The sequence below is a fragment of the Petaurus breviceps genome, unplaced genomic scaffold (genome assembly GCF_028583685.1).
Source record: "Petaurus breviceps papuanus isolate PSGF00001 unplaced genomic scaffold, PetGlider_PUasm1.0 90919, whole genome shotgun sequence".
Lineage (NCBI taxonomy): Eukaryota > Metazoa > Chordata > Mammalia > Diprotodontia > Petauridae > Petaurus > Petaurus breviceps.
In genome coordinates, this window is record NW_027187378.1 from 13345621 (window position 1) to 13364333 (window position 18713).

Here is an 18713-nt window from a genome sequence, read left to right on the forward strand (position 1 = left end):
GCAACCAGGGTAATCCATCGGTTATGTGCTCATGGTCATCTCCTCATGTCAGGCAATAGAGGAATGACAAGGGGTAGAGGGGCAACAAAAATAGCTGGTGGTCTTCCCATGTAATTGGGTCACCTCTGTCACACTGGGCTTGGTTACCATAGTAAGGAAAAACAAGGGTAGAAGTCCTCTAGTTAGCTTCCTAAAACTAAGCAAGTGAACTTACAATCTGCAGTTCACAGATCTGAGGCCTACTATCAGAACTTATAATCTCTACCTCATGGAATCATATCAAACTGATCAATATTAATTGGAATAAAATAGAGGTTTAGTAAGTCATCTATCACAGTTATGAGGGGGTAGCAGACTAAAAAAAGTCTGCTCTTATAACATGCCATTCCAATAATAAAAACTTTTCAGTAGTTCTGTTGCCTCTAGGCTAAAATACAGTTTTCAGCAAGGTATTTAAAACACATCACAAGATGGTTCCCAGTTACTCTTCCAGTCTTGTTTCTTGTTACCTTCTATTCTAGCCAAACTGACTTGTTGTTTCCTGTGTATAACATTCTATGTTCTACTCCTATTCCCTTACAGAGGTCGTCTCCCACACCTGGAGTGCTCTCTGGTTTTTTTTTTTCTCACACTGGGCTTCTCTATGTCAATGAGGCTGGAAGTACAGCAGCCATTCACACTCTTTACCCAACTACTAATCAGCATAGGAGCTTTGATCTGCTCCAATTCCACCCTGGGCAACCGAGAGGCCCTCATTCCCAATGATACACCACGTTGTGAAGAACTTAGGGTGAGCACACTCTTAAATTTAGCTCACTATATCTCAGAAGTCATGAGCTTAAGCAATTTGCCAGCCTCAGCCTGCTTGGCAGCAGGAATTTCAAGTATGTGCCATTACATCCTGCCTGACTACACCTTGTCTTCACCTCTGCCTTTTAAAATTGGTATCTTTCTTTGAAATTCAAGGCCATCCTCTATACAAGGTTTTTCTGGATCCCCCAACTTTTAGTGCTCTTTCTCCCCATTTGAACTACTCTGTATAACTTTGTATTATGCTTTGTATTTATCTGTATACATGTCATGCCTCTTTCTCCCCAAGCCCCAGTAGGATGGAAGCTCCTTGAAGGTAGAGGCAGTTTTATTGTTGTCTTGTATCTCCAATTCCTATAATAACACCTTGCACACAATCGACACTTAATAAATACTCATTAAAGTAAATCAAGTTGAATAGAAGTTCCAAACAAAAATGGTGTCATTTTGATTAGCTAATTAACAAGTTTGGCTAAAAACATCCTCCTGGTGCCAGAAAGCGCTCTAATTGGGGTAGATAGTATGGCTTGAGTTTCATAATTACACAACACCCATACTCTTAATATTACTATTTATTATTATTACTATTTCCATGTGTATGCCTCCATAGCCAATTCTCCACGCAGGGACCTTTGCATATTACTTGAGTTCCACCAAGCTCTTTCTGGACAGTTTACTTTGGATGCAGTTTCAACTCTTACTGCCAAATCTGTCCGTCTGCCTTAATAATGTGGGAAATGCCATCCTACAGGCACTGAAAAAGTTGGCATTGAGTGAAGTTTTTCTACTTCTTCATACTATAGCAGTGGCCAAAAAGAACTCCATGAGTGCTAGACTACAGAGGAATTGTATAGATTGTGAGGAAGGTTATACTTTTACAACTAGAGTAAATTCACTTTCAATTTAGACTTTGTTCCTTTCCCCCTGACTTTTTATATCTGCACTGTACCCACTGTTTGGAAGGGGGATGCACTGAGAGTTTTATAAATTGAAAGACTGTAAATTTGTTCTTCATTATAATAATTTTATGTGAAGGACTTTTTTTCTGGTTCATTAAAGCATGACTTACCAAAGTGGTGTGATATGACTAAAATTCCATTTTCTTTCATGCTACCAACTTTTTGTCTGTTCTTCATGATAGTTCCATTAAGATTTCAAAACTCTAGTGTCTTATGTTCACTATTGTGCATATCTTTCATGTTAATAAAAGCAACTAGTTGTCTACTTTTGTAATGAGTATTGTCTATCGTGAGAAATATAGGTCCATTTTATAAGAAAGAGAATCATCTCTAGTTGCACCTTTTTAAAACATGTTTTTGTGATTATGTTCAGAAAATAGTTATTTTCCATAAATAGAACTTGTTGGCATTTTAGTAAAACCAAAAAAAAAACCCAGCCATATGTCTAGTTTGTATCTTGGATTAGAACTCATTTTAAATAATCATTTAATTTCACATTTCAAAAAATCCTTTTTCCTTCTTAATTTAAAGAAAAAAATTATTACTGTTCTAATTCATTGAATTATAGTTGCACAAAAGTTATATACAAAAAGTTCTTTTTGAGGAATTTTGTGAGCATATTGAGCAACATTTCCTTCTCTAACTTAGGCAACTTATAATAATGAGCATATTTTAATTGTTGCATAGGTAAGAGGAATGAGTACTTTCTCCTCTACAGTTAGCTGAAGCAGGGTTATATAACCCCTAAAGTTTATAAGACGGGAGAAAAGTTGACAAAGACGTTTTTTATTATTGCCCTGCGTTCACTTGCTTGCTCCTCTACATCTTAAAGACTTTTGCCTGCATTTTCTGTAAAAGCAAGAGTTGGTGCTGTCCATTATTGCTTCTACAACTGTGGTCAACAATTCCAAGTTCAGCTGTTGCAGAAGTTCCACAAGGGATGATGCACAGGAGACCCATGTGCCCTGGGGGAGTCAGGAGAAAGTATCATTGTGTTCTTGAGATCGAAGAAGAAAGTCAAGCTAATCCTGCACTATAAGGAGTGAATATCCCTACAGGCTCCCCCAAACTTTCCATTCAACTGAAAACCAGTGTGAGGGTGCTAAAGCTAAAAAGCTAGTTCACCTTCATGTTACAGTTTCCTTTTTCAAACAGTAGTCAACAAACACAGATACTGAAATAATTTCTTTACCTAATTCCAAAAGATCTTTTATTTTTAGACACATTTTTTCATACTCCCTAATCCAGTATCCTGATGGTTGTCATATATGTAAAAGTATGTGGTCCCTCTGGCCCGGATTGCCCCACTTGTGACAAATTTTGACAAATAGGTAGGGGACTCAAATGAGGACTAACACCTAATATACTTTGACATGGAAGACAGAAGGTTACCATCTTAAATACCACAAGCCAACTTACTCCGGTTCTGAGACCTTTATTTCCATCCAAGTCAAAGCTGCCCATGGGGATAATAGTGGAACAAATATTTAAGAAAAAAGAAATTGACTTCAATACTGTTATAGGCAACTAAGACTGCTACATTCAGCTGCTGTGGCAGTAAGCACCTCCGCAAAGGACTGAGAATTTATACCTGGCAGCTGTAGATGAGAACAGTCTTTTACAAAATTGTGGATCTTCAGTGCTTTCCTCCATCCCATCCCTTTGTATCTCCCAGCCCTTATCTCCCAGGTAGTTATGCCTGTTCCCTTATTCAAACTTGCCCACACTGTGGCCCATCCCCTTTGGGTTCTGCTCTGTTAAAAAACTTAATTGGTGCTGGTGTGTTAATGGTTGTTAAACTGTTAGCTATATTAGGCTTCCCAAGTAACATAATTGCATTTTAATGGAGGCCTTCAGGAAATGGTGTGGGAATGCTAACAATGATGAGAATTTCAGATGCCAAGGAGGTCAATGGGGCTGACAGAAAGCCTTTCTCATTCCCTCCAAATGATACCAGGTAGGTAGTAGGTAGCTGCTTAGGGAAAGGACCAGCTCTGGCTACCAAGCCAGAGGGGCGGCCACTTGGTTACTGAGCCTGAAATCTGTCCTACTGAACTTAGTAGCTGTATGACCCTAAGCAAGTCTCCTCAACTATAAAATAGGGATAATAACAGCAGCCCCCCTTCTTTCAGGGTTGTGAGGATCAAATGAGATATCTGTAAAGCATTTAGCACAGAACTTGGCACATAGTAGGTGCTATTTAAATGTTTATTCCCTCTGGCTCCCAACCCCCCCAAGCCAAAATACTACGCGTCACAAAGAATTGTAGAGTTTTGTAGACAGTAGGTGCTAAATGTTGGATGAATTGAATTTTCCTGAGCTATGGCCTAGTTTATCACTAATATCCTCTTCTGTAAAGAGTTATTAATGGCACTCTTGGAGAAACATACCTATGCCAGCCATTCTTCATGTCCCTTATGCATTAGAATGACTATGTCATCACCCAGCATATTGTTTCTCTTGATATCTTTGCCTCAGGTCCCATGTCCCACAGGGGCTGACATCACTAAACTATTGACTAACAGAGAGATCATGAAGGACGGCAAGCAAAGATACACTGGCAAAATCCCTTCTAATCTTTTCACTCTCAATGATGACCAGGATTGTTTAAGGGCACTGAAGTGGATAAATAAGAACTTTATTCCTTCAGAAGGTAAGCATTTTTGTAACTATAAACATTTTCAGAGCAGTGTTTTATTCCTATAATGAGTCTCATTCTTCATCTAGTTCAGCATATAATTACTGCCTAATTAATTCCAACCAAATCTTTCATCTGTCATGCTTTGTTTTCCAGATTAATTTACAACTTGTTGTCATTTTTGGACACCCAGAATGTTTGCTGGGGGAAAAAGGCTTGAGATAGTTTAATTATCTATAATTATTATATGCCACAAAATGAATATCCTAAGAGCAAAGCTTGGCTAAAATCATTAACTAATTAAAGAATAATTTAATAAGCAAACATGTTTAGCAATTATATGAAAAATATGTCTCTCTAAAGCTGAAAAGAGCTAGAAAAAAACAGATCTAAATTAGGAGAGCTTTTTTTTTCCCATTCAAAATCCATTGTCCTCTTCTTTAGCGTTATCTATAGAGTCCTTCACACAGGTGTACATATTCAAGTTGCATATCACTTTTTGTGTTAAAAGGGACACATAAAAATATGTACAAATGTATCCATCATTCAGAGGTGTTTTCAACCAATTGCTCTCCATTACCTTAGATTTCACTGAAATTTGACTAAATAAAAATGCCAATGAGAATTTAAGTCATTTATACTTTTTGCCTACATGGTCTAAAGATTCAAAAGGTGTGTAGAAAGTGTGTGTGTGGGGGAGAAATATAACATTAATACAACCACTTTTCTTTGATGAGAAATTTAAAAGGAGTCAACAAGAAACTAAAATTTATATACCACATTTTTATTTGAGTTTTCACTTTTGAGTTTTTCCAGAACACTTTAGTCACCCTTAATCCTTGTCCTGTGACCTAATATACAAATACTTGGATGAATGCTGTAAACAGAGTATAGGGGAAAATAATTATTAATTTTATCAGAGTCAAGCTCAAGAATGTTCTATATGTCCAACTTGCATCTGATCTTGGAATTCAGAATTAGAAGGAACTTTGAAGGCACTGAGACCAACCCTATCATTTTATAGATGAAGAAATGAGGAAACTGATGCCTAGTGAGGCTGTTACTTCCTCTCTCATATCTATCTATCTATCTATCTATCTATCTATCTATCTATCTATCTATCTATCTATCTATCTACCTATCTATCCATCTATCTATCTATATGTATATGTGATATATATTTACATATTACACACACATGAATACATGATAGATATAACCAGGTAGCCAAGTACTCAGTCTCTCTTGAAACACACACACATACATATCACATGTATATGTATATATACGATATATATGACATATGTGTTGTACCATATAGTTTTGTGAACATATATATTTATATTCAAATACATGGTAAGGACAACTGAATGGCAGAAAGACTCACTACCCCTGGGGTCACTTTGCTTTCTTCTTGCGACTGTGTCTGTTGAGTTTACCCAGAACTCAGCTAGGCCTGACTATTTATATGGTTTGAATAGGCTGGACAAGTCACTGACTCTATTCCTTACAGTGAGATGGAGGAACAGTAGGCCTTACCATCTGCCCTGCCTCTATGCCCAACAGATTCCCAGTACTGTTATATGACCTAAAGTTGTCCTTAAGGACCCGTCACAACATTGTGCACTATTAAGACTTGTGGACCCTTCCACTGCCTTGCAGTTTATCTTTCTTAAATGTGTTGTCTCTCCCAATTAGAGTCTGAATTTATTGAGAGCAGGGTCTGTCTTGTTTTTTTCTATTTGTATGCCCAGTGCTTTGCAGTGTGTTGTATAGAACAAAAACTTAATAAATATAGTTTGTTGGGGTTTTTGTTAATTCATGCATGGTTCTATATGCTTGTCAGATAGGAAACTAGCAGAGTCTCTAATTAGGGAAGTGAAACACTTCTGTAAGGTCATGGAAAAGCTAGTGTGTGACCTATTGTCACTATATGTGTGTCTAAGATGGAATTAAGGTCTACATCCTAGAATCTAAGGAGGTTGAGGAATTGAGTTGTTAGGGACTTTAAGGAAGCACCTATGTAGATATTAAAGGTAAGATTAAAACCCTGGTCTCTCTAACTCCAAATTTAGCCCTCTGTCTACTATGCCAAGAACTCTGATTCTAGCCAGAGAAATCCTACCTTTGTCATTTATTGCCTGTGTGACTGTAAGCAAGTTGCTTATCTTCTCTGGGGCTCAGTTGCCACACCTGTAAAATAAGTGGCCTCTAAAGTCCGTCTCAGGTCCAAATCTATGATCCTTTGATTCCCTCCCATCATTCCTTCCTTTTCTATCATCTCCATTTTCTCCTTATCCACTTGCTCCATCTCCAATATCTACAGACATACTCACATATGCCTCAAAAAACAAGAGCCTTCCCTTGTCTCCACCATTCCCTCAAGTTATCATCCTCTATCCTTTCTCCCTTTTATGACAAACTCCTATAAGGGCATACGTATCTACTCTTCCCATTCAACTGTGAGTTCCAGAAAACTCCCAAGTTCCTGATTTCCCTAAGAATTCTAGTATACTTTGATGGATCCCAACTACATAGGTTGTTTCTCTTCAAGAAGAGAAGAGAAGCAAAAGGGGATCCAGAAATGACTTGAGACAAGATCTCCATTCTGAGTTCTTACTTGATTCTCTGAGCCCCTATACTCTCTGCCACTACCTTAGAATGTCAGGGAATGTATAAGGCAGAAGATAAGTATGAGAAAGAGTGCTCTCTAGTTCTTGTATTCATGATAGACCATCTAGTTCACTTTGATTATTTGTGGGGTTTGTCAAAATATTGCACTGTCAAGCTTCTGCTATCCCTTTGATTCTTGGATTACAAATGGTCCTACTATATCAGTATTGAAAAGAAGATATGGTAGTTGTATAGCTTTTAGGGATCTCTAAGTATAATATTCTATTGAGATAATATGATTTGGTACATTGCACAGGGACTATATCTTTCATATCTTGCTTGATGTACTAGTCTTGTCATCTATAAAGAATTCTACCTGAAATTCAAATTACTAATGAAATTGAAAACAAAGAAAATTCCAGGATTGAAACAAATATTATTATTTTAAAATGCTTTTTTTCCTTTCATAAGATCTTCCTTCTTCTCCTTAATAATCATTTGTTGAGTGCTTACTATGTTCAAGGCACTGAACCACAGTTCTGAATTACCAAAAGGTATATGACTGTCCCCTTAGGTAACTGGCATTCTCTTAGAGGAGTCTCTCTCTCCCTATCTCACATATGTGTGTATACTATATATATATATATACACACACACATATATATATATATATATACACACATATATATGTGTGTGTGTACATGTGTGTATATATAAATATATATACTTAAAGATATAATATGAAGTAGCTTATTATAAGTGGTGAATGAATGTTACAGACCGTAAGTGCTATAGAAAGTCATGGGAGGAAGAGTCTGATGTGGATTTTGGGTTTTTGGTAAGACTCACAGAGGAAGTAGAAGAAATTAGCTTAAGCTGAGTAGGATTTAGCATGGACAGAGGTGAAGGGAAAGGGCACTCCAGGCAGGGGCAATAATGGGAACAAAACATGGAGGAAATAATGAAGATGGCACAATGGGGCATGATATGCAGACCAATTTGGCTGGGACATCAGATTCCTGAAAAGGAGTAGTTGAGGATGTGGCTGAACTGGTATTAAGGAGTTTTCATGTGTGATTGCCATGTAAGGAGTGTGATCTTTATTTCACAGTCTATAGCTATTGAAGGTGTTTGAACAGAGGGCCAATATGAGCAAAAGAGAGTTTTAGGAAGTTTAACCTCACAGTAGTATGCAGGATGGATTGATTAGAGATCCAGGGAGACCAATAGGTATGGGGAAAATCAGGGCCTGGTTTATGGAGGTGGCAGGAGAGATTCAAAAGTAATATTTGTTGGATACCATTGTTCTATTTGGGCAGTCCCTTTAGCTGCAGTTTAAAAAAAATTTCATTGCCTCTATGTGTACTTCTGACTCTACTTCTAAGCCATTAATAAGAATTAAGTGTCCAAAGCTGATTGAGGCATTAAAAAAAGACTGGTCAAAGCTATATCTAGTACCACCAGAGTGTTTAAAAAACTAAAAAGCAACATAACTACTGAATCCTGCTGTGATCAAGAGGTTAGAAATAAAGTTAGGACCTTGAGAGCTACTATATTACTATTGCCCTACCTCTCAATCGCAGCTTTCTCCTCAAGTCAGTTTAATAACACCCAAGAAATGCCTTCTTTTGAGTAGATGTTTTTCATTATAGTTCATTTTTTTCTTCCTCAATATCATTCTATCCTTTTCTAAATACACTGATTTTTTTTTAAATCAAAATTTCCAGACCTTTATCTCTTGGCTGAATTTATCTACTTCTGTCCAAGCATGCTCTTATCCTTTAAGTATGTTCAAAGGTAAGATTGAAATTGCCAGTCTACTCACAGCCTCTCCATGTGTTCTATCAGTTAAAAAAATATATAGATGCCATATGCCAGGAATTCCCTATACCAATGATATATCAGAACCAACCCCAATCCCTGTCCTATGAATGAGTAGAGACACTCACAATCTCTACCCCAGCATCTGCTTGAAAGCTTAAAAATCTCAAAATATCAATTTTTGCTTTGTGGTGCAATCAACAGATAGGAATGAAATGTTTTCCAAATATATAAAGTTGAGGTCAGTGTACATTAACTAGGTAGACAGTAGATGATAGAGAGATATTAAAGCCGATAGATACAGAGACTGATAGATGATAGATTATAATAGATATAGAGACTGATAAATGAAAAGTGATAGAGGTAGATAATCAAGAAATTATAGATGGAAAGATAAATGATAGATAAAAACATGATGGATAGCAGAGAGATCCAGATATTCAAGAGATAGATAGTAGAGACATCTAGAAGATAGACAGATGAATAATTAAGACATTTATCAAATGCTTACTTTGTTAAGCACTTGGCATAGAAATAAAAGCAAACAAGAGAGTTCCCACCACCAAGGAGCTTACATTCTAATGGGGAAAGCTAACATGGGGGGGGGGAAGCTGGAAGGAAGGAGGAGAGAATAAACTATTTGAATGGCTACACTGTCTGTTGAAGATAGCCCAAATTGGTATTTTAAGTATTTCCAAAAACAATATACAACATATATTATGGAGTTCACCTTGGGGTTTTTCTGATAAAATCTATCAACCTAATACACCATAACATTTTATGACTATAACTGAAACTAATTGAAATTCATCTGCTATTAGCTCTGTACTTTCTATGAAAATGAAAAAATTGGATGGGAGTAAGGTAAAAAAAAAATAAAACTGCTTTAATGGCTTGAAATGGATCAATTATTTTCATCTTTAGCTAAATACAGTTTACTGCCTTATTAAAAGCATATTTGTAGGAAAAGTATGACATTAAAATTCCAGTGCATGAATCACCAAGCAAAGCCTTTGTTGCTATGTCTAATATATTCTTTTTTCCTTTCTTTTTTATTTCAAAGCATAATGAAACAGGTCATACTAAGGTCAAAGAAATCTTAAGTTTCAATCTACAAAAAATAAAAAGGAGATTCATAAACCTGTGAACATCAAATAGTTTTTAAGTTTACAAAATTAAGTTCTTAAGTTGTTCCAAATTTTTAATGAATTCTTTAGTGTTATTATTTGTGAAGATGCTTACTCAGATAAAGTACTGGGCAATTTGAGTATTTCTAGAAATTTGATGTAGGAAAAGCCAATATACTTGTAAGGCAAATTAATATTCACTAATATTCAAAATAACAAAACTTCTTAGTGTACATTAATTTCATGTGATCTTAGGATTAGATCCAGAAGTGACCTTAGAAATTATCTGGTCCTACTTTTGCATTTTATAGAGGAGGAAAATGAGACCCACAGAGGTAAATTGATTCATTCAAGGCAGTAAGTAACAAAGCCAAGATTGAAAGATCTTAGCAAAGTTACAACATTTATATATTTGGCTTGTTAAACTAATAGGTAGCTCATTGAGCTAGTTATTCTATTTTTACAATTGTTCATCTTTACCACTCTTTCTTCTTGATCCTGTTCTTCATTCTCGATGATTTCTATATCCCCCCTTTCTCTCTCAAACCACTTTTTCTATTCAAACTTCTCTTCCTTTCCTATTTAGTATTGACTGAATGATCAGCTCTCCTCTGTTGTTGAATCCCTCAGTCCTCAGGCCATCTGCCTCCCAACAATAATATTCTTCCCTGGTATTGCTGGAGGAAGTCAAATAATCTTGTTGACTGGGTCCATTATAAATCTAGGCTATCTCTCCTCAACTGAGCTCTCACAATGGTGGAATCCTTATCTTATTGTTCTTGTTGCTGCTCAGTTGTGATCCTATGCACTGTGCCATGCCAGGTCCTTCTATCCTCTACTATCTACTGAAATCTTTGCGAGTTCATATTTGTTGCTTCTATAACACTATCTATCCATCTCATCTTTTGTTGTTCCCTTTTCCTTTTGCCTTCAATCTTTCCCAATGTCAGGGTCTTTTCCAAAAAATCTTGTCTTCTCATTATGTGGCCAAAGTATTTAAGCTTCAGTTTCAGTATCTGACCTTCCAGTGAATAGTCGGAATTTATTTCTTTATTTTCTTATCCGATGTCTTTGCTGTCCAAGAAACTTTCAGAAATCTTCTCCAGCACTATAATTTGAAAGTGTCAGTCCTTCAGCACTCAGTTTTCCTCAGAGTCTAACTTTCACAGCCATACATTGCTACTGGAAAAACCATAGTTTTGACTATATGGACCTTTGTCGGCAAAGTAATGTCTCTGCCTTTTAGTATGCTATCCAGATTTACCATACCTTTCCTTCCAAGTAGCAAGCAATAGCCATATGCAGAGATGTTTTAATCTAAGAATATAAAATCTGACACTAGCTCCATTTCTTCTCCCTCTATTTACCTATTTGCCCTCTATTTGCCAGTTACCATGATCTTAGCTTTTTTTATGTTAAGGTTCAACCTAGCTTTTATATTCTCCTCTTTCACTCTTATCAAGAGGCTTCTTAATTCTTCTTCACTTTCTGCCATCAGGGTGGTACAATCTGAGCATATCTGAGATTCTTAATATTTCTCCTGGAAACGTTAATTCTAGCTCTTAATTTGTCCAGCCTGGCTCTCTGCATCAAAGTTAAACAAATAAGGTGATAACATATAGCCTTATCATACTCCTTTACCAATCTTAAACTAATCAGCTGTTCCACGTTTGGTTCTACGTGTTGCTTCTTGGCCTGCATATAGGTCCTCAGGAGACAAGTAAGTTGATCTGGTACTCCCATCTCTCCAAGTACTTATCACATTTTGTTGTGATCCACAGTCAGAGGTTTTAGTGTAGTCAATGATGCAGATGTTTTTCTAGAACTCCTTTGCTTTCTCCATAATCCAGTGAATGTTGGCTATTTGGTCTCTAATTCCTCTGCCTCTGAAAACTGTTTTGCTCTTCTGATAATTATGGGTTCACATATTCATGAAGCTTAATTTACAAAATCTTAAGCATAATTTTATTGCATGTGAAATGATTGTAGTTGTTCAGTAATTTGAACATTCTTTGGCATTGCCCTTCTTTAGGATTGGGATGTAAACTGATTTTTTCCAATCCAGTGGTCACTGTGTTTTCCAAATTTTCTGGTATATTGAGTGCAACACTCAACAGCATGGTCATTTAGGGCTTTAAATAGCTCGTCTGGCATTCTATCACCCTCCACTAGCCTTAATGTGAGCAATGCTTCCTAAGGCCCACTTGACTTCACTCTCCAGGATGTCTGGTGCTAAATCAGTAACCACATCATCGTGGCTGTTGGTGATGTTTAGACTCTTTCTTGTATGGTTCTTCTGTATGTTCTTGTCACCTCTTCTTCATCTGTTCTGTTTCTGTTAAGCCCCTAACATTTTTATCTTTTATCATACCCATTTTTGTATGAAACATTCCCTTGATATTGCCAATTCTCTTGAAGAGATCTCTTATTTTTCCCCATTCTATTATTTTCTTCTATTTCTTTGCTCATTAAAGACAAACATCTTATTTCTCCTTGCTATCCTCTGGAATTCTGCCTTCAGTTCTCCTTTCCCTTTCTCGTTCCTTATTTCCTCGGCTATCGGTAAAGCTTCATCAGACAACCATTTTGTTTTCTTGCTTTTATTTTTCTTTGTAATGTTTTTTGTTGCTTCCTCCTGTATGATATTGTGAACCGCTCTCCATACTTTTTCTGGCGCTCTTTTCTTCCAGATCTAATGCTTTAAATCTATTTATCACATCCACTTCATATTCATAAGGGATGTTATTTAGGCCATAACTATGTGGTCTGACGGTTTTCCCTTTCTCCAATAAGAAACCTATGAACCAAATCATAGTCAGCTCCAGGTCTTGTTTTCACTGACAGTATAGCTTATCTCCACCTTTGGCTACAAAGTATATAATCAATATGATTCAATATAGACCATCTGGTGATTTCCATGTGTAGAATAACCTTTTGGGTTGTTGAAAAAGAGTATTTGCTATGACTAGCAAGTTACCTTGACAAAACTCCATTAAGTCTCTGCTCTGCTTCATTTTGTACTCCAACGCCAAATTTACCTGTTATTCCAATTATCTTTTTATTTTCTACTTTAGCATTCTAATCCACTTTGATGAATGTGACATCTTTTTTGGTGTTATTTCTAGAAGATGTTGTAGGTCTTCATAGAACTGATCAATTTTGGTCTCTTTGTTATCTGTGGTTGGAGCATAGACTTGTATTACTCTGATGGTGAATGGTTTGCCTTGTATTTGAACAGATAACATTCTGTCATTTTTTTTAGATTACACCCCAGGACTACTTTTCCCACTCTTTTACTGACCATGAGAGCTACTCCTTCTCTTTAAGGGATTCTTATCCACAGTAGTATATGTAGCTATCATCTAAATTAAATTCAGTCATTCCTGTTCATTTAAGTTCACTGACACCTAAGATGATGATGTTTAATCTTTTTATCTCCTGTCTGACCACATCCAGCTCATCTTGGTTCATAGATATTATATTTTAGGTTCATTCTTGTCCTACTGAATCAGCAGATAGAGCAGAAGATAATTTAAAATTTAAAATTGAACTAGTTTGTCAAGGGATCAAGATAGGTAAGGAAAAAGAGTATAGCCACTTTAGGGATGATGGCTTGTTAAAGAACGAGGGTGATGGAAGGAATGGAAATAATACTGAGAATGAAGAACAGGGTTGTTGGTATGACATAGGGAAATAATTGGTGATAAAAGATTCCACCAAGGTCATATAGGCCAAGTCCTAAATTGCTTCTGGAAAAAATAATCTAAAATATCACAGCACAATCTCATAGTCATAAGCATGAATGTCACCAAAAACATCTCTAATATTCATTATCCAGAGGGAAAAATCTGGAGGCCATTTAGGGTTTGGACTAGATGATTTTGATGTAATCTTTTATCATCCTCTCTTTCCCTATGTCATACTGACAACCTCATTCTTTATTCTCAGCATTACTGCCATTCCTTCCATGACTCTACTTCTTTAACAAGCCATCATCCCCACAGTGGCTTCACTTTCCTTCCTTACCTATCTTGATCCCTTGGTAAACTAGTTTCACTTCACATTATCTTCTACTCTCAGATCACTCCTCTCCTCCCCATTAATCTTATCCTTGCCAAAGTATAACCCTTGATTAGACCTACCATCTACTTCCTTTGTTCCTATTCACAGCCTGCTGAGCAGAATGGGAAAATATCTTGAAATTATGCTGAGTGAATCCACTATAAATTTATGTTATCTAATTTCAACTAGGTCCTCACTGCAGCACAGTAATCATTCCTCCCTAATTGATTCATTATCCAATTCTCCACAGGAGAGTCTAAACCTTCTCATCTCTCCAGAATCAAGAGGGTCCTGTATTTCACAGTTAAAGCTCTTTGCAACCTGATCCCTTGGTATCTTCCCATTCTTCTCAATACTTGACTCTTTTCCCAGAACTCTACAATCCAGCCCCACTGTCCTTCCCTTCAACACTCTGTATCCAGACTCTATGCATTTTTGTTGGCTGTCTCCCATGCCTGTAATATTCCCCCTCCTCACCTCTGCCTCCAGGATGCCCTGTCTTCCTTCCATACATATCTCAACTGTCATTTTCTTCAAGGGGCCTTCCTTTGAGATTGTCTTGGGAGGTATCTACCCCAAGCAGGTAAAGACTTCCCCCAGAAGAATTGGTGAATGAGAATAATTTGCTCTAATGACCAGGAAAGTGGAGTACCTAGAGGTCAGGCATCAAAGGCATCAAGGTCATCCATTGCATCCCAGGCCATCACTGGTCATTTTGACTTTTGTCCTGCCACTGGACTTCAAATGACTCTAAAGAGAGAGTGAGTCTAATGACTTTGTGCAACTCTGCTTCACTTAAATTCAATTCACATGCAAGTCAAGACATCACCCCATGATGTCATTGGCCCTCTTTGAAAATGAAGAATGAACAGCAATATAGCTTGTATAGATCTCATTATTTTTATGTTTGTCTCCCCCATTAGAGTATGAGCTCCTTGAGGGCAGAGACTTGTATTTTTCTTTCTCTGAATCTCCATTGATTAACACAGTACCTGCCATTTAGTAAGCATTTAAATACTTGTTGACTGATGGACCCTCCAACATCTAATTCAGCCTTTTTCCCAGTTCTCTCCTTCATGCATTCTCATACCAACTAAATTAGATTACTCAAAATTCTTGCCCCCCTCCTACCCTCCATACCTGGAATACATGTCTTCATTCCTTTAAGCCTAGGGTCAGATGCTACCTCCTAATCATAGAATTAAAGTATCTTTAGAGGTCACATCCTTAAATAAGCTCATGTTACACATGGTGAAACTGCAGCCCATACAGGAATATTTGCCCAGAGTCATACAGTGACTGAATAAGGATTTGAACCCAGGTCCTCTGATTTCTAGTTCAATACTGTTTCTCCTATACTGAAACCCAAGCCATAGGTTATCCATTCATCCTTTTGTTTCTTGTGCCACTGCTCCACTTATGGCATATTCTAACCTATATTTTAATGATCTGTATACATATGTCATCCCTCCTACTAGAGTAGGAAGCCATATCATTTTGTATCTTTATAGCATTAGCATATCTAGCACAGTATATAACATAGAATGAACTTAGAAATATTTATTGAACTTTAAAAAAACACAGATATAAGTTCATAAGATCATAAATTTACAGAGGTGGTTCTATATAATCTTCCTATTTCTCAGGTGCAAACACTGGAAGTTAAGTGACTGACAAAAGGTAGCACAAGTAGTAAGCATCAGAGCTGAGATTTGAACCCAGGTTCAAACCCTCACTGGGATCTTAATTCTTTCCCTTGTATGGTACTGTTCCTACATCTGGAAGTCACCCAATAATTGCTCTGAAGTAAGGAAAAAGATTATGTGATCTTTTGCACAAAGGGGCCATGGAAGATAGAAGGGAAGGGAAGGGAATAAGCATTTATATAAAATTTACTTTATTCCAGGCACTGTGCTAAGCACTTTTTACAAATATTATTTCATTTGATCCTAACAAACAACCTTGCAAGGTAGGTGCTATTATTATCCCTATTTTACAGTTAAGGAAACTGAGGCAAACTGAAATTAAATGACTTGCCCAGGGTCATATAGCTGGTAAGTTGTCTGAGGCCAGATTTGAATTGAAATCTTCCTGATTCCAGGCCTAGTATTCTATCCACTGCAACACCATGATGAACTTCCAAATAGAGAATATAATTTTGTTTCTCTGACTTAGTAATACAAAGACAACTTTAAATTATCTTTCAAGCAATTTCTTTATACTTAATTCTGAATGTATTTTTCACACCATTAAGGACCAACTCAATGACAAAAGTAACATTAGAAAACCTTTTCCTTGTCAAAGCTTTTTTTATAAAACTATTCATCAAAATCCCATCCTTACAGCACTGAGAAAGATAATGAAACTTAGTGTCAAAGCATAATGTGAAGTAGATGAAATTAAAACATTCAGTTCAGTTCAGTGCAATAAAATGCCTTTTTAGCATCTAATGATAGTAATCATAAATGAGTGTTCTATTTCATAGGACACATCTCGGATTCTAAAATTTTTATACAAAGCTCCATATTTCATTGTGTGAATTTAAAAGACCTAAAATAATTCTGGCACTCTCCTTTCCCATTTTTATAAACGAATGTCCTAAAATTATCTCATCTGTGAAAGGTGGGCTCTACTTTCACCTTTAATAATTTTTAACTAATCCCTCCAGTAAACCAAGACCACAAAACTGGCATTGTTTTCTGACAAACAAGTTGAGGAGCCCCTGGGATCAGGTGTCGGCTTTGATTGGACGTATTTCTGTGCAACTTGTACTATCTTAGTGGACCGAATCAAAGTCTCCAGCACATTCATTTTGTCTCCCCTGTCCAAAATGTATCTAAAGGCAAAGATTTCTATTCCATTTATTTAAGCCATTAAAAAGGCCAACTCTTAAATGCTTTTTTAATCTGAAGTGTGGAATTGACTTTGCTCTCAAAGGTATTGACTCGAATAATCAATCTCAGTCTCTTTCTTCCCAGCTGGGCTGCCAAAAGTGAAGCCCCTTTTATTACTTAGCCCTTTTAGAAGCACCTATGTAGCTTTTTCAAAGACCACTGTGGTTGAGAAGTAAGAAAAGCACTGAATTCATCTCCTTCGAGCCAAATTAAAATTTCGGTTTCTTTTAGCAGTTTCTCTTTAAGTACAAACTTCCTATAGATTGTAATTCCAATTTTAGATCTTTAATCTTAGTAGTAGATAATTTATTCCCAATAAGAAGCAGCATAGATTGATCTTTGGAGACTGATGTGGCTGGATTCTGTTGTTACTTATTGAAAAATTCCCCTGTGGTATTCAAGTTTCCAGTGACCAATAGACTATTTAAGAAGTTACTATTTGTAATATTATCTTATAGTTAAGGTCTAAAAAGCAGTCCAATTTTAGTCGAACTAAAGTCAGGAACTTGTCATTTCTATACATTCAAATAAACTGAGCTTTGAAGAAGTCAATGAAATATTCTTCAGAGAGATGCAGGTGTAGGCTTAAATACACTATGGGCATGATGTGCCAGCAAATATTGAGGGTTGAATTACCATTTGCCCATTTTTCTGAAGGGAAGGTTAAGGAGAAAGGTTAATGCTGACCCAAAGTATGTTGGCATACCCAGCCCACCATTTAGGCACACTATCCATAGAAAATCTTTCATATTTCCCTTTGTGTGCCATCTCTATAACTGAATAAGCAGTCAGAAAGACCCCCATTCAGATCCCACCTCCATTGCTTGCTAGGTGAATGATCCTAGGCAATTGACAACCTCTCCTGGTCTCTGTTTATTTATCTATAAAATGAAATGGTTGGACTTGATTACCTCTTGGTCCCCTTCCAGCTATGGTCCTATGATAAGATGCATGATAATATCAACTATACAAGGACAGACATGGCTAGATAATAGTTTATGATAAGAACTCTGAGTTTTAATCAACTGTAAGTCAACAGTGTTAACATGGCAACCAAAAAAATCTAGTATGACCTTGGGCTGAATTAGTAGAATGAAACTGTCCAGAAGGAGGAGCATGATAGTTCTGCAATATTCTGCTCTGTTGTTAAGTCATTTTTCAGTTGTGTTCAACTCTGTGAATCCATTTGGAGTTTTCTTGACAGAGATACTGAAATGATTTGCCATTTCCTTCTCTAGTTCATTTTATAGATGAGGAATTGAAGCAAGCAGAGTTAAGTGACTTGCTCAGGGTCACACGGTTAGTGTGTGTCTGAGGCCAGATTTGAACTCTTAAAAATAAGTCTTTCTGGTTCCAAGCCTAGCAGTCTATCCACTGCTCCACCTCTCTGTCCATATTCTTCTCTACAGTATTGTATTTTCTTGCTGTCACATTTTAGAAAGGACATGTTAAACTGGAGAATGTCCATAGAAGGACAACCAAAATGACAAGAAAGAAGACTATGCAGTTATAGGCTGGGCCTGCCTCCGGCCAGTCTTCTGGTAGAAGATGTTTGATATGGGAAGAAAATGCAACACTTTATAAAACATTCAATAGTTAACAAAAGATTTACTTAGCTATAGCAGAAATATATTCAACAAGGATATTGTTGTTTCAGTCATTTCAGTTGTACTTCATTTAGGGTTTTCTTTTTTTTTTATAAGCAATTGGGGTTAAGTAACTTGCTCAAGGTTACACGGCCAGTGTGTGTGTGTGTGTGTGTGTGTGTGTGTGTGTGTGTGTGTGTGTG

At 36.7% G+C, this 18713-nt stretch overlaps 1 protein-coding gene across 1 annotated transcript in view; it reads left to right on the forward strand.

Moving 5' to 3' along the window:
* Positions 1-18713, forward strand: part of CFAP61 (cilia and flagella associated protein 61) — a 365072-nt gene that overhangs the window by 240189 nt on the left and 106170 nt on the right. Inside the window, exon 21 of the mRNA XM_069075487.1 lies at positions 4248-4422. Coding sequence (XP_068931588.1) covers positions 4248-4422 — 175 coding nt within the window. The remainder of the gene's footprint in view (positions 1-4247; positions 4423-18713) is intronic.